Consider the following 23,958-nt stretch of genomic DNA (forward strand, 5'->3'; position numbering starts at 1 on the left):
AGAGAGAGAGAGAGAGAGAGAGAGAGATCTTGATCTTCCATCAGCTGATTCACTCATTCCGCCAAATATTTGGCCAGGGCTGGGCCAGACCTGAGCCAGGAGTTTCTTCTGGGTCTCCCTTGTGGAGCAGGCAGCTGGATCGGAAGTGGAGTAGATGGGACTCTAAATGGGTGCACATGTCATGAGATGCCGGCATCACTGGCGGCAGCTTTACCCACTATGCCACAACGCTGGCCCCCATGATGTATTATTAAATTTTGTTTATTTATTTGAAAGGTGGGGTGGTGATGGTGTGGGTGGAGATAAGAGAGAGAGAGAGGTCTTCCATCTGGTTCTCTAAGTGCCCATAATAGCTAGGTCCAGGCCAGGTCAAATCCAGGAGCCAGTAGCTCCGTCCTGGTCTCCAGGATGGGTAGCAGGAAGCCAAGTACTTGAACCATCACCTGTTGCCTGCATGTGAAGCAGAGGCAAGATTCAGTCCCGGCACTGCAGTTGGCTTAACTACTGTGTGTGTACTTGAGAAGATTTTGAGTTTGCCCATTGGGCACAGTGTCAGTGTCCATCACTTTGAGCAGGTTTGCTAACAGGATGGTTCAGCTGTTTGCAAGGTGGCAGGGCAGTAGGGTACTCTCAGGTGTACCCAGAAGTGTCACCTCACTCCTTACTCTGAGTTGCTGCCCTTTCCATCTTGGTCCACCTACCCCTGTATGTAACCAGTCTTCACTGGTCTTTCCTTTCTACTTTTTGGGTTTTTGATTTTTTTCCCCCCCCATATGACCATATTTTTTTATTTCTTATTGCTTTTATCCTTTTGTACAACAGGTGTACTGTAGCTATCCTTTGCACCCTGGAAATCATAGTCGGTTGTAGAGACACTGCTCTTTACTGTCCACTCAGGTCAGTGCATTCATAGTACTCCATTGTGCGAATGTACTATGGTGTATTAATTTACTCTCCTGTCTAGAACATTTAGCGTTGCCCAATAATTTTCAGGGCTGCAGTGAATAACCTTATGCATATGTATTTTCATGTTCCTGTAACTGTTTATTCCTTCGTTCAGGCTGCTATAACAAAATACACAAATTGAGTAGCTTATTTACAGAGGCTGGAAATACTAACACCTAGATCACATCACTCTGGGGTTGAGTCCTGGTGAGGGCCTTTTTCAGGTTGAGCTGACTGACCCCGTGGTGGAGAACCAAAGCAAGCCGTCTGGGACTTGTGGGGTTTCTAAACCCATCCCAGTGGCCCTGCCCTCTTGACAGCATCTAATGATTGCCACTCAAGGCCTCCTCTGCCGGCACCATCACCTTCAGGAGTAGGACATCGTGGGACATTGAGTCTGTAACAGTATCTCTCCAGCACAAATTCCTCTCCATAGAGATTGTACCTTCACTACAGGAGAGCTCCTGTTCCCTCACACCTACACCACACTGACAGGCAGGGTACTGTTAACAACTTTTCAGTTTTTTAAAGTTACTTAGCAGTTACTTATATGTCTATATTTTTATTGAGGTGAAATTACCAAGAAACTGAGTAGTCGGTCTGTCTCTACTACCCTCCCTCGCCCCTGGTAATCTACTTTTTGTAGAGTTACATATTCTAGACATTTCATAGAAGTAAAGTTGTAATTTGTGGCCTTTTATGTTTGGCTTTGACATAGAATAATGTTCTCTGATTCCTCCATGTTGCATGTATCAGGACTTCATTAGTTTTTTTTTTTTTTTTTTTTTTTTTGACAGGCAGAGTGGATAGAGAGAGACAGAGAGAAAGGTCTTCCTTTTTGCTGTTGGTTCACCCTCCAATGGCCGCTGCGGCTGGTGCATCTCGCTGATCCAAAGCCAGGAACCAGGTGCTTCTCCTGGTCTCCCATGCGGGTGCAGGGCCCAAGCACTTGGGCCACCCTCCACTGCCTTCCCGGGCCATAGCAGAGAGCTGGCCTGGAAGAGGGGCAACTGGGATAGAATCCAGCGCCCCAACCAGGACGAGAACCCGGTGTGCCGGCGCCGCAAGGCGGAGGATTAGCCTGTTAAGCCACGGCGCCAGCCAGGACTTCATTACTTTTTTTTACAAAACAGTATTTCATTGTTGAGTACCCAACATATTATTTATCCATTCATCTGTTGATGGGTGTGGTGGTCATTTTTGTTTATTGACTGTTACAGATAATGCTGCTGTGAAAATTCGTGTATTAGAACCTTTTTTAAGACCCGTTAACTGGAAGATACCGTGGGTGTACAACATATTAGGTGTGCTGTGGTTGGTGCCGTCTCCTAGGCTGTGGAGGTGACCCTTCCCCTTGAAGGGCAGATCCAGTGGAGCCTGGTCATGGGATCCCGTCCATGATGGATCTGGGCAGAGACTCCCAAGTGTTCTCGTGCTATCCAGGGATGTCCTGAGGCTCCTCTGGTGAACCTGTGTCTGAATTCTTGTTCCCTAAGTCTGCCTGCCTTTGGCTGTGCTCGCAGAGGCTCAGGAACGGTTTTGGGGACGGGGTCTCCACCTCTCCTTCTCTGTGTCCCCACACCTCTCAGTCATGATTCAGCCTCTTGCTGCCAGCAGCTCCCCTGGTTTCTCATTAGGCTGTGCCCTTGGCTGTTCAGGCTCTCGAGGCCCAGCGTTGGCAAATGCCAGGTGGAAAAAGGGAGCTATTGCCATCAGTCCCTGTCTTCACTACCTTGTTTGCCTCAGAATATCTCTGTCTTGAGGCCTTCAAACATTGTTTCTTAAAAAAAAAAATTGCTTTTCTGACTGTTATCAGTGGGAATTGTAGTCTTATTGAAATGGATACCTTTTATTAGACTTCAGAAATTCTGGATGTTGGCTTTTGGAGTAGCTGTTAAAACTCCGGTTACACACCCTGACCCATATTGAAGTGCCTGAGTTCAGTGTCCAGCTCCCAACTCCAGTGTCTTCCTGATGTGGGGACCCTGGGAGGCAGCGGCATTGGCTCAAGTATGTGGGTCTCCGCCACCCATGTAGGAAACCTGGCTGGAGGTCCCAGATCCCAGCTTCTGACTCAGCCTCTGCCACTGTGGGCATTTGGGGGATGAGCCAGAAGATAGGAACGTTCTCCCTCCCCCAAATAAGGGAATACATAAATAATTTTAAAATTTTAGTTTTTTTTTTTTTTTTTTTTTTTGTTTTGTGTCAGTTCTGTGTCTGAGCTTCCTCTTCAACAGTGATTTGATGAAATGGGAGAGCCATGTTTTAGTAACCGTGTTTTTAGACAGCAGTGCCTAATATATGTGACTAGTTATTGAATTTTTATTGTGGAGAAAAAAAGTTTTCTCCTAGGTGGAAATTCTGAAAAATAGGCAGTAAATTAATAAATTTGACATTACTGTGAGATTTTCCCACAAAATAAAAGGATGTGGTTGAAAAAAATAAGGATGTTAAGTTATATTGTTTATAGATACCAGTGAATTTTTGATATAGCTGACATAGGAGTAGAGTACTCCCCTTCTAATACTTGTTGAACAAGTATTTATTGTGCTGTGCCCTGAGTGTGGCAGGACACAGTGATTATTTTGATAGGTTAGGGCCCACTCTCCAGTTCCTCTGCAACCATATATTGTGATAGAGAATGTAGAAGTGCTATTAATACAGATACCAATATCACATTGGTAGATTTCAAGTATCATGCACTGAAAATGGTTTCTTTCTTTTAACAGAATATGACAGATACCTAGCATCTAGCAAAACAATGGCAGCTGCTTACCTCGACCCAAACTTGAATCACACACCGAATCCCAGTGCCAAGACTCACCTGGGTCCTGGCATGGAGCGCTCCCCTGGTGCCATGGAGCGAGTATTGAAAGTCTTTCATTATTTTGAAAGCAATAGTGAGCCAACCACCTGGGCCAGTATTATCAGGCATGGAGATGCTACTGATGTCAGGGTAAGTACGTTCTCCCATGAGACACCTTTCTATGTAGGTTATGTTTTTTTTTTTTTTTTTTTTTTTTTTTTTTAAATTTTTGACAGGCAGAGTGGACAGTGAGAGAGACAGAGAGAAAGGTCTTCCTTTTGCCGTTGGTTCACCCTCCAATGGCCGCTGCAGTAGCACGCTGCGGCCTGCGCACCGTGCTGATCCAATGGCAGGAGCCAGGTGCTTCTCCTGGTCTCCCATGGGGTGCAGGGCCCAAGGACTTGGGCCATCCTCCACTGCATTCCCTGGCCACAGCAGAGAGCTGGCCTGGAAGAGGGGCAACCGGGACAGGATTGGTGCCCCGACCGGGACTAGAACCCGGTGTGCCGGCGCCGCAAGGCGGAGGATTAGCCTAGTGAGCCGCGGCGCCGGCTTTATGTAGGTTATGTTTTAATGGCACATGCAAGGAATGAAAAAGCAATCATTTTTATTTAACCTGTCAGTGAATTACTATTTTACGGAGACACTAGCTTTTTCTTTGTAAGATTTTTTCAGTTACTGTATGCTCAACTAGAGTTTTAATTATTCTAAAATTTCTTAAGAAAATGATAACTGAATTCATAGTATTGGCTTGATCATCTTCTCTAATTTTTTTTTTTTTTTTTTTATTCTTGGAAGAATACAAGGAAACAAAGCAATTAGAGCAATGGCCTCTACTATTTATCTGCATAATTCCAGATAGGATAATTGCTTTAAAAGCTGGTATATGTTAGATACCAGACTCCATGCTTGGTTCCGTGGGTGTAAAAGGTCTGTGGAAGGTTCTTGGTCTTAGAGCCCAGAGTCTGTGGGGGCGGGGGAGATAGCATGGTCCAGTGTGGAAAGTGCTTCAACTCGGATCACAGTGGGGGGGTGTGCCCCTGAAGGGACAGCACCGAGAAGCAGGAGTTAGTGCTGGGAAGCCTCCCTTGGTCTGGGGGAGTCAGTGATGGTGAGACACAAAAAGGAAGGAGCAGAACACGCTTGGGACGGATAAGGACGTGTTCCTGAAAGTGAAGGCTGGGGCTGTAGCACTGTGACTGCGGAAACTGGGTTCAGTGTGTAAGCTTTCAGGAAGTGCTTTTTCTTCTCTTTAAGATTTACTTTACTTGTTTGAAACACACACACACACACACACAGAGGTTGGCTGCGATGGCCAGTCTGAAGCCAGGAGCCTCTTCCAGGTCTCCCATGTGGGTGCAGGGGCCCAAGGAATTGGGCCATCCTCTTTTGCTTTCCCTGGTGCATTAGCAGGGAGCTGGATTGGAAGTGGAGCAGCCAGGGCTCAAATTGGTGCCCAAAAGGGATGCTGGCACTGCAGGCTGGGGCTTTAACCCACTGTGCCACAGCACTGGCTCTGGAAGTGTTTTGCTTTGGTCAAGTGCTACAGATAAACACCTTCCCCCCTTCTACTTGGTTTTGTGTCTATCTGTAAGTAGTGAGTGACTAGGAGATTCAGTGTGTCTTTTTTTTACTTTTTTTTTTAATAAATGAAGTTAATGAACATGCTGCCTTGTTTAAATTATATGCCTTAACTATTGTTAAGCAGATAAAGGAATTGTTCAATTTTAGATTTAAAGCTAAAATCTTAGATATGAATTAATATAATTTTCTGCTATCTCTGTAGAATTGCAGTGACAGACCATTCAAATCAATTAATTATTAGAAAGAGACCCATTCCAGATGCAAAGGAGTATTTCTACTCATGGATAATAAGCCTCTTCTTAAAAACTTTTTATGAAGTTTGTTGGCTTTTCTGGTCCGTGTTTTACATTTAACCTTACAAACTTGATCACTTGGTGGAAAGACTTGTGATCAGTGTTTTACCGTAACGTGTGTTAGCTCACGTGTATTGGGAAGATGGCTAACAGCTGTGACTTTATGGCAAGAGTCCTAGGGTATGTTGTAGTCTGTAAATTTCAAACACAGTGAGCAAATTCTTTAAACTCATTGTATCAGCTTTAATAAAACTTGTACAGGAGGGAAACCTTTCAAAGATTATGCGTTTTTATAAGACGCTTAACAAATATTCAAGACCTATTATATCACAGAATTCATTTTGGGAAGACTGTAACAACCGGGCTGAGGTCTTAGCATCAGACTTTCTGCATGTAGCAGGATTATGACAATGGAGAGAGACATTAGTCCCTCCAAGTCTGTCAGCCTGCAGCCAGTGTTAAAAACTTACATCAAATATAAATGCTTAGGCTATGTGAATGTATTAATTATCGTGTTGTGCAGATCAATATGAGCAAATCTTGTGGCCAAAAAGCAAGTGCTTTATTTCATAGTAACTGATAACTGTTTGAAATTGACTTATCCTTATCAGTTGTTGGTACTCAAGGTGAGGCAGAGAAATCCAATTGGCATTGAATTGACCACAGCTGTTTCTTGGGGTAGCATGAAATCTGCATGATACTGAGTCACTGTGATAGAAGACTTGGTTTTGTTACTTATGCCCACTGGGTGCCTTAATGCAATAGCATTTGAAAATGCAGTATTTTAGTTACAAGTTGATCAGTGGTTGGATCCGTGTCTCTGAACACAGCAATACTGAAGAGCATGTCTGTGACATTGTTATGCCTTAAATAAGAAGCATCAAACAAAGGAACATTACAGATGCAGAAATGAACATGCATTGCTCAGAAGGTAAAATGGAAATGACATGACTGCATTTGAAAGCCTGGTAAGTGTAGAACAAAGGCAAGTGTGGTCCTTCAGTAGAGAAATGGATCATTGACTGGCAGCAAAGGGAAGCCGTGCCAGCTGTCCTGGGACACGCTGTGGCTGACCGCTCTCCAGGGTTACTGGGAAGTTAGATTCAGGGCCTGTGCAGCTGTTTGACTCTGCCCATCACAGTGACCATTGTGACTCATCTAAATTGACAGGTGCTGTCAGCATAGACTCTTAGACAGGACTTCAGACTTAGTATGAAAAAGCAGTAAAATAGCTCATCAATAATTTGTTATATGTTGAAATGATACTTTTGATATAGCGGGTTAAATAAACTGAGATTTATTTCACCTGTTTCTTTTTACTCTTTGTAACATGGCTTCTAGAAATTTTCAGAGTGCATCCATGGCTTCCATTGTATTTCTGCTGGACAGTTAGTTGTGCTCTGGAGAAAGTGACTGTCAGGAAGACTTTTTTTTTTTTTTTTTGACAGGCAGAGTGGACAGTGAGAGAGACAGAGAGAAAGGTCTTCCTTTTGCCATTGGTTCACCCTCCAATGGCCGCCGCGGTTGGCGCGCTGCGGCCGGCGCACCGCGCTGATCCGATGGCAGGAGCCAGATGCTTATCCTGGTCTCCCATGGGGTGCAGGGCCCAAGCACTTGGGCCATCCTCCACTGCACTCCCTGGCCACAGCAGAGAGCTGGCCTGGAAGAGGGGCAACCGGGACAGGATTGGTGCCCCGACCGGGACTAGAACCCGGTGTGCCGGCGCCGCAAGGCGGAGGATTAGCCTAGTGAGCCGCGGCGCCGGCCAGGAAGACTTCTTGAATCAGAACAACCAGAACCTTTTGGAGAGTTTAAAGATTTACTGTCACCACAAAAATAGCTGAGTTCTTTTTATTTATTTATTTTTTAAAATTTGACTGGTACAGCTATAGACAGTGAGAGAGAGAGACAGAGAGAAAGGTCTTCCTTCCATTAGTTCACTCCCCAAATGGCTCCTACGGCCGGCGCTGCGCAGATCTGAAGCTGGGAGCCAGGTGCTTCCTTCTAGTCTCCCATGCGGGTGCAGGGCCCAAGGACCTGGGCCATCCTCCACTGCCTTCCCAGCCCACAGCAGAGAGCTGGGCTGGAAGAGGAGCAACCAGGACAGAATCCGGCGCCCACATGGGGTGCCGGTGCCGCAGGCGGAGGATTAGCAAAGTGAGCCATGGCGCAGGCCCCAAATAGCTGAGTTCTTGTAGTACTTCATCATAGAGATTTTAGTTCTCAATGTTCAGTTAACAAATATTACTCATTTTTAATATGCAGAGTCTATAAAAAGTTAATGGAAAATGCATATTGTGCAAAACATGTGTGGATTTAAAAATTTTTGCACCAAACTAAACCTGCCTTTTAGATGCATTTCCATGAACTTCCCTGTATATGTACTTATCCTACATTAATTAGTTTAAATGTTTGGTTGCTGAGAGGATCCATAATTCATAGGCAGAATATTGAGGACAGCAGCAGCAGCAGCTTGGTGAGCTTACTTATGGGGTCTGGATTGTCAGTGCAGGCCTCAGGGCTTTGACATGCTTTTTCTCCAGATCACAGACTGACTGGTTTCACTTTGGTGTGAGGAGGCCCCGTCTCTGTGGTGGGGTCTGTGGGGTGGTTACACAGGCATTCTCCATGCACAGGATCACTCGCTGCATAGCCACGCAGCTGCCACTGAGCTCGGGTGCTAATCACAGATCCGCTCAGGATCACTGAACTGACAGGCTGATGGGTCCTGTCCCTCCATACACCAGGAGCCTGCAGGTGTCGGTACAGCAGGCCGCTCTGGAGCTGAATGTGTGTGTCTGGCAGGAGTGGGGAACCTGTGTTCTGCCAGGGGCCATGTAGATTTCTATAACATCATTTGTGGGCCACGCAAAACTATCAGTTTAAAAGTTAGCCTGCTTTATTTAGGTTTATTGAATTCCAAGTCCTGCCTGCAGTTGCCTTGGTGTTGCCAAACCAAATGATTTCACTGGCCTTCTGTGACCTGTGGGCTGGACATTCCCCACCTGATGTATGGAATTGTTCTGGCGTGGCCAAGAGAAAGCCACATTGTGCAGTGTTAGGTAAGATGGCTCACCTGGAAGTTTTGTCCTGATACTTCCAGACAACAATGACAGAGAGTGCTCCCAGGTTTGCCAGGGAAATCCCTTCCCTAGGAGAGGAATGACATTGACACCACACTTCTCATCCGTGTTGCTAGGCAGAACGGCATCTTCAAAGGGCTCCAGGAAAATAACTTCTGCCTTAGAAGTCTATACCCAGTAAATGATCAGTCAAGAAAGTGTTGAATGAAGAGAGAAATAGTGATAGAGAAAGTGAGTCTCATAGATTGTATTTGAAAGACAAAAGGAAACCCGTGGGAATCCCATAGCTGGATGCAGAGGGCAGTGGTCCACTGTCCCCCTTGCTGCCCATGCCAGCTTCCTTTGTGCCTCTCTGACATCCTGTAGTCTCTTAAAGCTTGCAGCATGATTGTGTCCAGCGCTGCCTGTTCTGTCTGTGGCAGGTTCTGTGGGCTCATCCCAGGTTACAGCCTTGGTGCTGCCCGCATGCCATGCAGTGTGTCTCAGTCCTTTCTGGACAGGCATGTCGCTCCTCTGCCTGGCAGCGTGCACACACTGCTGTGCCTTCCCTTTCCCAGCATGTGAAGCTCGCCCGTCTGTCCTCACACTCTGTGCTACACAAGAGCTGCCCTGTGTCTCAGTCTCAGAGCTGCCCCTTCTAGCCACTGCGATCCCTTGAAATCACCTTCCACGTTTGCTCACACCCCATTCCAGTTTGTCAGCTGGTCCTTCTGCATTACTTGCAGCCCGCTGCTCCTCCTTTCTTGGAGGCACGCCATCTCTCCTGTGTTTCATGGTTTCCTACCCTCAGTCTATAGTGAGAGCCAGAACCTGTCTCACGCAGTCTCCACGGTCCCAGCTGTAGCCCCTGCCCCTTCATCTCCGAGCCTGTGCTGCTGGTCACCCACATGTCCTGTCTGCTTGCTGCACCGCCCTCTAGCATCCTAGCCATCCAGTCAGTCATTGCTCAGCACGCCCTGGAGCTTGGCACTTCTCAGTAAACGCCGTGGTCCCTCCTTGCCCGTTCTCATTCTGTTCCTCTAATCCACTCCACTTCTTGTATCCTCCCATCCCAGGAACGTTCTCTTCACCCCCGTCTCTCCTGTCCCATCACCCTGTATATTTTCTTTGGATTCTTTCTACTCACTGGGACTCTGATTTCTTGATCTCTTTGATCATTTCTTATGTTTCCCTCTAGATGGTAAACTCTGACAGTGGGAACTTTCTACCTGATAATATGTTACCAGCATCTGCATTGCCTACGGTATCTGCTCAATAAATGCTTTCAAATGACTGCATGAGATTATGGATGAAGTGGAGTGTTTCTACCAGAAATAGGAATCAGGAAAAGTGGTTATGGAAATAAGGAGCCTTCATAGACTCATAGCCACAAGGAACTCTGAGTTGACAGTCAACCTGTCAGTGCTAGACCTCAGTCCATTGTTCCCTGAGTTGACAGTCGACCTGTCAGTGCTAGACCTCATCCATTGTTCCCTGAGTTGACAGTCGACCTGTCAGTGCTAGACCTCAGTCCATTGTTCCCTGAGTTGACAGTCGACCTGTCTGTGCTAGACCTCAGTCCATTGTTCCCTGAGTTGACAGTCGACTTGTCAGTGCTAGACCTCAGTCCATTGTTCCCTGAGTTGACAGTCGACCTGTCAGTGCTAGACCTCATCCATTGTTCCCTGAGTTGACAGTCGACCTGTCTGTGCTAGACCTCAGTCCATTGTTCCCTGAGTTGACAGTCGACCTGTCAGTGCTAGACCTCAGTCCATTGTTCCCTGAGTTGACAGTCGACCTGTCTGTGCTAGACCTCAGTCCATTGTTCCCTGAGTTGACAGTCGACCTGTCAGTGCTAGACCTCAGTCCATTGTTCCCTGAGTTGACAGTCGACCTGTCTGTGCTAGACCTCAGTCCATTGTTCCCTGAGTTCATAGTCGACCTGTCTGTGCTAGACCTCATCCATTGTTCCCTGAGTTGACAGTCGACCTGTCAGTGCTAGACCTCAGTCCATTGTTCCCTGAGTTGACAGTCGACCTGTCAGTGCTAGACCTCATCCATTGTTCCCTGAGTTGACAGTCGACCTGTCAGTGCTAGACCTCATCCATTGTTCCCTGAGTTGACAGTCGACCTGTCAGTGCTAGACCTCAGTCCATTGTTCCCTGAGTTGACAGTCGACCTGTCAGTGCTAGACCTCATCCATTGTTCCCTGAGTTGACAGTCGACCTGTCAGTGCTAGACCTCATCCATTGTTCCCTGAGTTGACAGTCGACCTGTCAGTGCTAGACCTCATCCATTGTTCCCTGAGTTGACAGTCGACCTGTCAGTGCTAGACCTCATCCATTGTTGTTTTTATGAAATCTTCATTCCTAGCTTGTTAAAAAAAAAAATTACAAGGTTGAGGTTGGCGCTGTGACATAGTGCATGGCATCCCATATGGGTACTGGTCTGTATCCCAGGGGCTCCTCTTTCGAGGCAGCTCTCTGCTATGGCCTGGGAAAGCAGTAGAAAATGGCCCAAGTGCTTGGACCCTTGCACCTGCCTGGGAGACCTGGAAGAAGCTCCTGGCTTCGGATCAGCCCAGCTCTGGACATTGCGGCCATTTGGAACGTGAACCAACAGATGGAAGACTCTCTCTCTCTCTCTCTCTCTGTCTGTCTCCCTGTCTCCCTTTGTCTATAACTTTCTGCTTCTCAAATAAATAAACAACATCTAAAAAAAAATTTACAAGGGACAGCTCATTTTATGCTCAGGAACCAGGCCTGGCCAGTACCATACAGTGCTGCTGAAGGTGAAGCTGCAGTTAAATTTCTTAGATGATACTCTTTACATCCAAACACCTGAAAGTTTGATTGTCAAGCACATTGAACTTTTCTAAATATCTAGCTTGTAGGTTTCAGTATTCCTCACTAGGGAATGGTTGGCAATTGTCTGAACCTGTAATTATAAATGAAATCCGTTAAGTTCATAAAGTTAGGTAAAAGGTTGGCGTGTTTGGTTAGATTAATACTTACTGCTTTTTTAAAAAAAAAAAATCTATTTTATTTATTTGAAAGAGTTACAGAGTGAGGTCTTCCATCCGCTGATTCACTCCCCAAATGGCTGCAACAGCCAGAGCTGAGCCGATCCAAAGCCAGGAGCCAGGAGCTTCTTTGGAGTCTCCCACGTGGCTGTAAGAGCCCAGGCACTTGAGCCAGTCTCTGCTGCTTCCCCAGGCACATTAATAGGGAGCTGGATTGGAAGTAGAACATCTAGGACTTGAACTGGTACCCATGTGGGATGCTGGTGCTGCAGACTGGGACTTTAACCCACTGAGCCACAGCGCTGGACCCAGTACTCAATACAGTTAACAAGTTAATTTGGGGAGGAATTGTAGTGGCAAGTAACAATGTGGTTAATTTAAGATCCACCTTCTGATTGGATGAATAAATGTACAAGTGATTTGGGCTTCTGAGAGTTTGTGAGTTATGTGAGCAGAACTCCTCTGCTGTAAATGAGGGGAAGCTAGCTGTGGCGGGAGAGAATCCTTCAGGCAGTTTTCCTTGAGTTCAGCCATAGGCAGTTGCTTGGAAGACTTCGGCTGGGAGTCCCAAGGTCTTCAGTGTCATTGTCAGGAGCTGTCATTTGATGCTATGTGTGTGCCAGAAATATAAGCTGTTCTCTTGGATCAGGAGCGGTGAAGGTGCATTAAAAAAGTTGTAGTGTTTATCATGAATTCACAGAATTTTGGTTCCAGAAAGGACTACAGAGGGTCGTAGAAAGTTAAACTACTCCATTATGGGATGGAAAGTGTACCCAGGAAGAAAGTTCAAAAGAAGAATCTTAAGAAAAAGTAGAATAAAAGCCATGTTAAGAAGACTAGAAGATGGCAGGGCATGAGAAAGAATTCTTTATCAAATAGATCTTTGGGGATGGTGTTTGTAGTAGGCAGAATGAGGACCCTAAAGATGTCTGTATCCTAAAGCCCCAGAATCTGTGCATGTGTTCTCTTCTGTGGAACAAGGCCTTTGCAGATGTGATTAAGGCCAGGGACCTTGAAGAAGGGGGATCCCAGTCCTTAGGATGAGCAGACCTTTCCTGGCTGTGGTCAGAGGTGGGGAACTGTGGAAGAAGGGTCAGATGCAGCACAGCTGGCTTTGAAGATGGCGGAAGGGGCCGTGGGACAAGGAGCGATGATGGCTTCTAGAAGCCGGAAGAGGCAGGGCTGGGACCTCCAGAAAGCAGCATGTCCCTGCTGAAACGGTGAGAGAGACCTGGTGAGACCTATTGCAGATCCCTGACAAACAGAACTGTAGGAATGGTCTGTGAAGGATTTATTTATTTGAAAATGGGAGCTACAAAGAGGGAAGGAGAGACAGATCTTCCACCCATGGGTCTACTCCCCAGATGGCCCCAAAGGCCAGGGCTGAGCCAGGCTGAAGTTAGGAGCCAGGAGCTTCATCTGAATCTCCCAGGTAGCAGGGGCCCAAACCCTTGGGCCATCTTCTGCTGCCTTTCCCAGGCTATTAGCAGGGAGCTGGATTGAAGATAGAGCAGCTGGGACATGAACCGGCACCCGTATGTGCTATCAGCATCATAGGCGGTGGCTTTCCTACTATACCACAGTGCACAGTGCCAGCTTCCACTGGTGATGTTTTTAGCCCCTAAGTCTTTGGTGATTTGTTGCAGCAAATGCGAGCAGAAGTGAGTTGTGCCCTGTATTACCTTACATCCAGAATCTAGGTTTGGAATGATAGACCGTGGGGACTGATTCAGATGATTAGCTGCAGGAAGGCACAGCCAGGTTACAGCCCTGACAGCAGAGAGGCTGCGCTGCAACCAGCGAGCTGTGGAGTAAGGAGGTGATGTGGTCAACCTGTTCTTTTTTTTTTTTTTTTGACAGGCAGAGTGGACAGTGAGAGAGAGAGAGAGACAGAGAGAAAGGTCTTCCTTTTGCCGTTGGTTCACCCTCCAATGGCCGCCGCGGTAGGCGCGCTGCGGCCGGCGCACCGCGCTGATCCGATGGCAGGAGCCAGGGGCTTCTCCTGGTCTCCCATGGGGTGCAGGGCCCAAGGACTTGGGCCATCCTCCACTGCACTCCCTGGCCACAGCAGAGAGCTGGCCTGGAAGAGGGGCAACCGGGACAGGACCGGTGCCCCGACCGGGACTAGAACCTGGTGTGCCGGCGCCGCAAGGCGGAGGATTAGCCTAGTGAGCTGCGGCGCCGGCCGGTCAACCTGTTCTTGACCAAGGGTAGCTAGTGCTGGTGTGCACTGACGTGGAACTGGCAGGCCTGGGACAGGGAGCCAAAGCACCTGGGTGGGAATTTCAGAGGCGCCAGCTCCTGTTCTTTGTAGCTCAAGGACTTGAGTGTTGGACAGGAGAAGCTGCAGAGGTGCTAACTGGTGCTCCTCCCTCTAGGCAGCCTCTTCAGCTCCCACTGTGCTGTGGTCCTGTCAGGAGTTCGAGGCCTTGAGTGAGGGTGGCAGAAGCACATTTTGTGTGTCCCTCAGCCTGTAGGCCGCAAGCGTCTTGTCTTCTTGAAGGCTGTCCTAGCTGTGCTTTCTCTGGGCACAGCTTCCTCCTCCCGCAGCCCTACGGCTGCCACTTTCCTGTCCTGATGCAGCCTCTTGTGCCTGGGAGCGATGGAGTAAACTGAACGGGAGCTGGAATGCACCACGCCAGCCACCAGTGCTCTAGAAGGGCCGTGCCGGGAGCACACCCCGAGTGTGCACCCACGGGGCCTCTGTGGGGCTCGCAGGTGGTGGTGGGAGACGGCTGGGCATGCCTGGATCATGTCACTAACAGCGTTGTGTCAGCACAGAGAAATGCTTGGTGGTGCAGAACTTTTAAGATGTGGCTGCCTTATAAGTTTTGTATGTCACTAGCGTCCCAAAACCTCGTCTTAATCACTGGAAAGATGACACTATTGCAGGGGCTGTCATCAAGGGCAGCAGTTGGTGGCCATCGCTCCCCAGTGAGTCTTTGTACCTGTGGTCTCTGCCAGTTTCACACGGCCTTCCTGCCCAGGCAAAGCTTACCTTCCCACAGCCAGGAGAAACGTCACCTCCAGGGAGCCTGCTTCCAGGGCCTTGTCAAAAGTTACTGCTCTCCTCTGAACTCCCGGGGTATGTGTGTTAAAAACGTTGTATTTGGAGGGTATTTCACATTTCTACACATTAGTCTGAGTATTAACTGAGAACACATAGTGAGCTGAAGAAGTCCAGGTTCAAAGAACTTTTCATATATTTTCCGTTATCACTGGAAACATCTTAAGTGTGCATCCTGAATTTATGCTCTTTAAAGAAATGACACTGTGATAGCATGTTCTTGAACTGTGGCCTTGGTTCAGAGTGTAACCCCACCCCTAGCCTTCCTTGGCTGGGTTTTCAGAGGCAGTTCTGACGGGAAGTGGGTGGCTTCCCCAGCGTTGGGAGCTGATGTGATGGTGCAGTTGTAGAGTGCATTTTTAAGTTCACATGCCTTGTTTATCACTGAAGAGTTGAGGAGGGCATCTTTAAAAGAAATGAAAAACTTCCCCTTACTCATAAAAGCTGTTTGAGAAACAAGCCTTCCTGAGTGAAATGAAGTGATTTCTTCAGCCTGATAATAATTAAGAGAAATGAACAAATGTGTGATTTTTTTAGCTTCCAGGTTTTTTTTTTTTTTTTGGTTTATAACAGTCATTTTTGTGGGGGGTATGTTTTAGGGCATCATTCAGAAGATAGTGGACAGTCACAAGGTAAAGCACGTGGCCTGCTATGGATTCCGCCTCAGTCACCTGCGGTCCGAGGAGGTTCACTGGCTCCACATGGACATGGGCGTCTCCAGCGTGAGGGAGAAGTATGAGCTCGCCCACCCCCCAGAGGAGTGGAAGTAAGACACAAACCTCTTTGGACTGATGCACATCTGCTTTGTTTTCATATTAAAACATGCGTAAGAGGATAAATGTGTATTCTTAGTTTTCATTATGACGCCTGTACAAAAGAAATTGGTTAGTCATTGTAACCTGTGATCTCTTTAGACTTCTGTTCAGCCTCTGGCACTCCTTGAGCCATCTGGTTTCATTGTGTTGTGATGCTCCTTACTAGGCACATTTCTTGTCTGTCTCTCAACAGAACCCAAGCCCTTAGTCTTTTTGCTGTCTGATCCAGGGTAATCCTTTATCTCTTGGTGTACCCCTGAGTAAAGTATGCCTAATTACCTTAGAATTGGGCTGTGTAGCTTGCTTCCTGCAGCCCAGTAACCCCCAGGTCCCCTTAAAGAAAATGCTTATATATTTGGTATTCATATGGAACATAAAAACTGCAAAGTGATCTTTTAGTTCCTGGTACTGAAGCATCAGTGAAACTGAAATTATTTCAAAGTGAAATAAAAGAAGTCCCTATGACCGTCTTCTAGTTCTCCCATAGTAATTTTTCTCCATTGTTAAGTAAATCAGAATATTAATTGATAATTGTGGATTTAAAACACTGAACTTCAAAAGAAGTATAAATTGTAAAAATAGGCTTCTTCCATGGGGTTCTCGTTTTTATAGCTAATACCACAGAAATAAAGATGATTATGAACTGACAAGTTCATTCTTAATGTCAGTAACTTTCAGTACAAAAATCCGAATCGATTAGGATAGATGTTTTAAAAGAACACATACGTGTAGGTGAATAACTTCTTTTTCTGCCTTCCCCTGTACCGCCCCCCATTCCTGTCTTTGTTGAGAAACCGCACACACTTGCTCTCATATGCTGATTCACTTCCCAAATGCCCACAGTGGCTCCAGGCTTGGGGCCAGAGCCAAGAGCCAAGAACTCAATCTAGAACTTTCATGAGAGTGAGAGGAACCCAAGTACCTGAGCTATCAGCCCTGCCTCCCGGGATCTGGAAGCTGGAAGCAGGAATTGGACCCAGATGCACTGATATGGGACATGGGTGTCTTTAACTAACGTCCTAACCATTAGGCAGTGTCTGCCCCAAATAAATCTTAAGTTGAATAAAATCTTGTCTGAGTTACAGAATTCATCAGAGAAGTATGGGTATATTTTCAAAATTTTTCAAAAAGCTGGAACAGAACTGGCAAAATATTCCCTGGGAATGCAGTTGGATTCGTTTTTATCAGTGGCTAAAAAAGATTTTATTTGAGAGTTGATCTCCGTTATTAAGTAACCAAAATTTTTAAAACTTGGAAAAATTTAAAAGATACATTAAAAATATCTGCAGCCTCCACCTGTCTATAACTCTACCTGTCAAATAAATAAAAAAAAAATCTGCAGGTATTTTTATTGAACATTGTTCTATAGTAATGTGAGAGACAAACATCATTATAATGATAATCTTAATACTCAATGAAATATTCATTAGTTCCAAATCTCTGAGTATGCTAGCTTAATTTCTGTTCTTTTCATCCTTATTTCAAGTAAAATCCAATCCACTTTATTTAGCGGAGCCTGTACCCATGTGAGAGAGCTGGAAGAAGCTCCTGGCTCCTGCCTTTGGATTGGCCCAACTCCAGCCATTGATGCCATTTGGGGAGTGAACCAGCACATGGAAGACCCCTGTGTCTCTCCCTCTCTCTTTTTGCAACTCTGCCTCTCAGATAAATAAATCTTTAAAGAATAATAACAAAAGGGCCAGCGCCGTGGCTTAACAGGCTAATCCTCCGCCTTGCGGCGCCGGCACACCGGGTTCTAGTCCCGGTCGGGGCACCGATCCTGTCCCGGTTGCCCCTCTTCCAGGCCAGCTCTCTGCTGTGGCCAGGGAGTGCAGTGGAGGATGGCCCAAGTTCTTGGGCCCTGCACCCCATGGGAGACCAGGAGAAGCACCTGGCTCCTGCCATCGGAACGGCGCGGTGCGCCGGCCACAGCGCGCCTACCGCGGCGGCCATTGGAGGGCGAACCAACGGCAAAAAGGAAGACCTTTCTCTCTGTCTCCCTCTACTGTCCACTCTGCCTGTCAAAAATAAAAAACAAACAAACAAAAAAGAATAATAACAAAAAAAAATGAAGGCCATTACTGATTGATTGTTCTCTATTTTTTTTTTTTTTTTTTTTTTTTACAGGTAGAGTTTTAGACAGAGAGAGAGAAAGGTCTTCCTTCCGTTGGTTCATTGCCCAAATGGCCGCCACGACCGGCATGCGGCGATCCAAAGCCAGGAGCCAGGAGCCAGGTGCTTCCTCCTGGTCTCCCATGCGGGTGCAGGGCCCAAGCACTTGGGCCATCCTCCACTGCACTCCCGGGCCACAGCAGAAAGCTGGACTGGAAGAGGAACAACCGGGACTAGAACCCAGTGCCCATATGGGATGCCGGCGCCGCAGGCGGAGGATTAACCAAGTGAGCCATGGTGCCGGCCCTGTTCTCTATATTTTTTAGAGGGAAGAATTGAAAGCATCAGTAGGAAACAGGAAACCATCAACAAAGAGCCAGGCAGGGATTGTCGTGGTATACCAGGTAGAGCTGCCTCTTGTGATGCTAGCATCCCATTTGGGTACTGGTTCATGTCCTGACTGCTCCACTTCCCATCCAGTTCTCTGCTGTGGCCTGGGAAAAGCAGTGGAAGGTGGCCCAAGTGCTTGGGCCACTGCACCCACATGAGAGACCAGGAGGAAGCTCCTGGTTTTGGCTTGGCTGAACATTGGTCATTATAGCCTTCTAGGGAGTGAACTCAGCAGATGGAAGAACTCTTTGTCTCTGTTCCTGTCTCCCATGGGTGCAGGGGCTCAAGGACTTGGGCCATCCTCTACTGCTGTCTCAGGCCATAGCAGAGAGCTGGATTGGAAGAGGAACAGCCAGGACTCAAACTGGCACCATGTGAACTACCGGCACTGCAGGCGGTAGCTTTACCTGTTAGGCCACATTGCTGGCCCATCTATTATCTTTGTATATAGACACATCAGAGGCAAACTTCATTAAAATGACATTCTTTGTGTTCAGTCTCTGAGTATGTTTCGTTTTTGTCCTAATAGGCCACTTCACCTTTTTTAAAGTAAAATTGAATAGCAACTGCTGTTGATAAAAGAGTAGATGAGGAATGGCTGAAAATTTAGTAAACAAGGAGGTGAATGTGTGAAACTTACCCAGAGAATTAAATAGATGGAAAATGTGACAGCAAGTTTTTATAATGTGAAGAATGAGGTCAATCTGTTTCTAATAGAAGAAGAGAACAAAAATAAAGGAAAAGAAGAAAAACTTCCAAGAGTTCATGTCTGAAAATATTCTATAATCAATGAAAGACATGAATATTCCCGTGCAGACTTAACATAAAATGCCAAACCCAGTTAATAAAACCAAATCCATGCTTTGACAGTAGTTGTAAAATAGTTTTGTACCAGAGACAACAAGACTCGGTGTTAAAAGTAACCAAGAAAAAACTCAGACTTTTTCTAAAAGATTAAATTTTCAAATTTTAAGCTTAACTGGCCAGCGCTGTGGCTCCATAGGCTAATCCTCCGCCTGCGGTGCCGGCACACTGGGTTCTATTCCCGGTCGGGGCGCCAGATTCTGTCCCAGTTGCCCCTCTTCCAGGCCAGCTCTCTGCTGTGGCCAGGGAGTGCAGTGGAGGATGGCCCAAGTGCTTGGGCCCTGCACCCCATGGGAGACCAGGAGAAGCACCTGGCTCCTGGCTTCAGATCAGCGCAGTGTGCTGGCCATGGCAGCCATTGGAGGGTGAACCAACGGTAAAAGGAAGACCTTTCTGTCTCTCTTTCTTTCTCTCACTGTCCACTCTGCCTGTCCAAAAAAAAAAAAAAAAAAAAAAAAAAAAAAATTTAAGCTTAACTGACACATAAGCGGAAGTTTCGATGGCAATTATAAATGTGAAAGATTCAGTGGGAAGCATGTAGTTAGAGGTGAGAAGAGAGAATGGGAACCTGTATTTGTTGGCCTAGGTAAATTACGCCTCCGGAACCCGGTGAGATGGAGAGACTGTTCTTAAAGAATCACCACCAGAGGACCCTCGGGAAGACGGAAGATGACCTCTGCAGGAGCATTTCTGGTGCCAGAAGGAGAAACTCAGGGACACCTAAGTGTGCATTGGCTCTGTAAACAAAAATAATAGGAATTGATTTTGAAGTTGAAGACATCTCACATAGAAGTAGGAGTAGGAAGGGAACGAAGTGTACCAGCCTGGTAGTGACTATGGGATGAAAGGATTGGTATTGCCCTGTTAGTACTTTATGAAAACAGGTTTTTAAAGATTTATTTATTTTATTTCAAAGGCAGAGTTAGAGAAAGAGGTCTTCCATCCACTGTTTCACTCCCGAAATGGCTGCAGTGGCTTGTGCTATGCCAGACTGACGCCAGGAGCTTCTTCGGGTCTCCCATGTGGGTGCAGGAGCCCAAGGATTTGGGCTATTTTGCACTGCCTTCTCAGGTGCATTGGGAGCTGGTCTGGAAGTAGAGTAGCCAGAAGATGAACCAGAGCCCACATGGGTTGCTGGCAGCTTTATCCTGCTATGCCACAGCGCTGGCCCCATAAAAAAACTGAACAACAGCAAAAAAATTATTAGTATATTAGTTAGCTTTTCTTTACTACAACTAAAAAAGTTGAGAGAAGCTAAATGATGATAAAGGAATAGGTGCATTTTCACTCACAGTTTGAGAAGTGTGCTGTCCAGGATTGGGTAGCGCTGTGAAGGCAGTGGTGCCAAGGGAGGAGCACATGGTGAACCAGGCAGCAGGAAGTCAAGAGTTACACTCAGGTGACCTAAGAACCTCCCCCTGGGTCCACCTCCTGGGTGCTGTCATTGGATCAAAGCTTTACGCTTTGTGAGACACCCGTACTATTATCCAAACCATGGCAGTTAGGGATTGGATCAAAGCTTTACGCTTTGTGAGACACCCGTACTATTATCCAAACCATGGCAGTTAGGGATGAGGAGGACAGCCATATTATCATCAAAGCCCCATGTCAACAAGAATTTTTTTTTTTTTTTTTTTTTTTTTGAGAGGCAGAGTTAGACAGTGAGAGAGAAAGAGAGAAAGGTCTTCCTTTTTCCTTTGGTTCACTCCCTAAGTGGCCGCTATGGCCGGTACGTTGTGGCCAGTGCGCTGCGCCGATCCGAAGCCAGGAGCCAGGTGCTTCCTCCTGGTCTCCCATGGGTGCAGCACCCAAGGACCTGGGCCATCCTCTGCTGCCCTCCAGGCCACAGCAGAGAGCTGGACTGGAAGAATTTAATAACTGTTCTTCACTTAGCTTCCAAGATACTAGACTGTCCTGGTTTTCTTCCCCGTCATGGATCACAGTTCTCCCTCATCTAGCCTTTATGTTTTTGGCTGCTCAAGTAACCTCTTTTCTGCTGTTTTCTATTCTTGCTAGAACTGCTTTTGCCATTAAATTCACATATTTAATTGGGTGGACACTGGGAAGAGAATAAATAAGTTAATGGAATAACCCAGGAAAAAACTTGGATGATTGTCAAGCAAGGGGCTAGCGATAGAAGTAGTGAGAAGCCGTCACACAGGGATTTGTGTTTAAGCTGGAGCTGATAGGAGACAGTAAGCCATCTAATTCAACATGCAAATCGTTCCAGCTGGAGAACCCAGGGAGCCCTGCTACCACCCCCAGAGTGTCTGTTGCCCTGTCTTCCTTCCTGCTGTCCTTGGCCTCCACTCTAGAGACATTCGTCTTTTTTTTTTTTTTTTTTTTTACAGGCAGAGTTAAACAGTGAGAGACAGAGAGAAAGGTCTTCCTTTTCCATTGGTTCACCCCCTCAAATGGCCGCCACGGATGGCGCGCTGTGCCGATCCGAAGCCAGGAGCCAGGAGCTTCCTCCCGGTCTCCCATGCGAGTGCAGGGGCCCGAGCACTTGGACCATCCTCCGCTGCCCTCCTGGGCCACAGCAGAGAGCTGGACTGGAAGAGGAGCAACTGGGACAGAACCGGCGCCCCAATCAGGACTAGAACCCGGGGTGCTGGCACCGCAGGCGGAGGGTTAGCCTAGTGAGCCGCAGCGCTGGCCGACATTTGTCCTTTGAAATGACCTTTTTCCATTTAATTCTGTACTACAACTTAGCTGTATTTCCCTCGACACGCGTGTTGGTATGTCAGCTGCCGTTCTCTTTCCTGGTGCCAGCTTTAGAATTTGATGAATGGCATGACCTTCCGTCTCGGGCTCCCTTTGTCTTGCCTCCCTTTGTGCCCTGACCTTTTGCAGCTTTTCTCTTACTTGATTTCGAAGAAGCCTATTGTGTTGGTGGTGGGGGCCTGGGAACTCCTGTGGCTCTGGGTTTTCCTCTGCTGCTTGCAGGCAAAGCTTGGACTCGTCCGTCATCCAGCACAGGCGCAACCCTCACTGCCTGCCTCCTGCCCCTCAGGTTCTGGTCAGCTCCTCCCCGGTCAGTGTTGCATAGGCTCACTCAACCAAGGTTTTCTGCTTGTGTATCCTTCCCTTGGGTACTCTGTGTCTTACTCCTGCTTCTAGTCACACTTGGAATAGAGTAGACACCTAATGCAGAATATCTGAGTGAAAGTTGGGTAAATGAGTATATTAGTAGTGCAGCTGTAAAATAAGCCAGGAGGCAGACTGTTGTGATGATATAAAAATGTTTTTTCCACTAGATAGCAAAAAGTATCATTTTAAGTTAGGAACCCTTTTAGCTCATTGCTTATGAGATGTCTGACAATTGTGCTTAATACACCCTTGATGTATTCTATTAAAATTAATTCGTATTATGATACTTCTATCAAGTAAACACTCTCCTTTTGTGAATTTTTAAAGATTTATTTTTTATTTATTTGGAGGACAGAGTTAGAGAGCAAAAGCAATCTTCCATTCGCTGGTTTACTCCCCAGATGGCCACAGCGGTGGGGGCTGTATGTGCCAGGCTGAAGCCAGGAGACTGGGACTTCTTCCAGGTCTCCCACATGGGTGCAAGGCCTAAGCAATTGGTCCATCCTCTGATGCTCTCCCAGGCACATTACAGGGAGCTGGATGGGAAGTGGAGCAGCTGGGTTTCAAACCTATGCCAATATGGAATACTGGAGTCAAAGGTGGTGGCTCTACCCGCTGCGCCGCAGTACCAGTGATATCTTTATTTCAATTTTATTTTTTAAATTGTAGATGCAGAGACAGAGACTGTGGAAGGAAAAGGTTGGTAGGTAGAGAGCAAGAGAGCTCTCTGTCTGCTGGTTCGTTCCTGTAAGTGCCCCAGGGGCTGGGAAGGCTATCCAGGTCTCCCACATGGCTGACAGGACTCACTTGCTTGAGCCATCACCACTGCTCTCTAGAGTCTACATCAGCAGGAAACGAGGCAAGAGGTAGAGGCAAGTGTAGAATGTAGGCATTCTGATGTGAAACAGAGGCATCATAGTCACCAGGCCAAAAGCCTCCCCAAAAATTCAGATCTTTTTTTTTTTTAATTTTTATTTTATTTATTTGAAAATCAGAGTTAAGGCGAGAGGTAGAGAAAGAGAGGTCTTCCATCTGCTGGTTTACTCCCCAGATGCCTGCAACGACTGGAGCTGTGCCGATCCGAAGCCAGGAGCTTCCTTTGGGTCTCCCACGTGGGTGCAGGGGCCCAAGGATTTGGACCATCTTCTGCTACTTTCCCAGGCCATAACAGAGAGCTGGATTGGAAGAGGAGCAGCCGGGACTAGAACCAGCACCCATATGGGATGCTGGCACTTAGGCCAGGGCTTTAGCCCACAGTGCCACCCCCAGGAAGTCAGATCCTAATATTTGAAAGAGCCAGGGCTTGTCTGTGGAGTGGATGTCTTGTGGGTGTTAGGGTCTATTCATGTTGTGGAGTAAGTTTACTTGAGCTTTCCTTCCTTTCAGTACTTCAGTAAGCTTAGTTTGCATCGCATGTGTTTGATCATAACTGGCTGGGGTAGCATGACTGTACAGAGGGAGGGGAAGGAGTACTTGGTGAATGGCTCTCCATGTAGGAAGAGGAGCAGCAGCAGAATTGTATCCTGCCTCACACAATACACTGGGCTCCATCTGCCGTGGACAGTTTGTGAAACTTCACAAGCAAAAGTTAAAAAAAAAAAAAAAAAAAGATTAGTGGAATTCATAGTGGATGTGTCTCTGGCCCTGGCGTAGGGCAGTTTTCTTAAAATCCCAAAATGCTCACTCTTGAAAGGATGGTTAGGGTAGATTTTTGTGGCCCAGTGGATTAAGCTGACGTTTAGAACTCCCACATCCTGATTTGCAGTCCCTCTACTTCTGATCCAGCTTTCTGCTGATGCATCCTGGGAAGGCAGTATGTGTTGGCCCAGGAGCAGGTTTCTGTCACACGTGGAGGAGGCCCGGAAGGAGTTCTTGGCTCCTGGCTTTGGCCGGGCCTACCCCTGGCTG

At 46.9% G+C, this 23,958-nt stretch overlaps 1 protein-coding gene across 6 annotated transcripts in view; it reads left to right on the forward strand.

The window, feature by feature from the left end:
• PTK2 (protein tyrosine kinase 2) overlaps positions 1 to 23,958 on the forward strand; it is a 299,153-nt gene that overhangs the window by 86,765 nt on the left and 188,430 nt on the right. For 4 of the 6 annotated variants that reach the window (XM_062187939.1, XM_062187941.1, XM_062187943.1 and 1 more), the window contains 2 exons: positions 3,675 to 3,901; positions 15,379 to 15,545. In XM_062187939.1, coding sequence (XP_062043923.1) covers positions 3,675 to 3,901; positions 15,379 to 15,545 — 394 coding nt within the window. Of the gene's footprint in view, positions 1 to 822; positions 898 to 3,674; positions 3,902 to 15,378; positions 15,546 to 23,958 lie in introns of those variants that run through there. The other 2 variants (XM_062187942.1, XM_062187944.1) reach the window with 2 other exon arrangements.

This window comes from Lepus europaeus, chromosome 4 (assembly GCF_033115175.1).
Source record: "Lepus europaeus isolate LE1 chromosome 4, mLepTim1.pri, whole genome shotgun sequence".
NCBI lineage: Eukaryota > Metazoa > Chordata > Mammalia > Lagomorpha > Leporidae > Lepus > Lepus europaeus.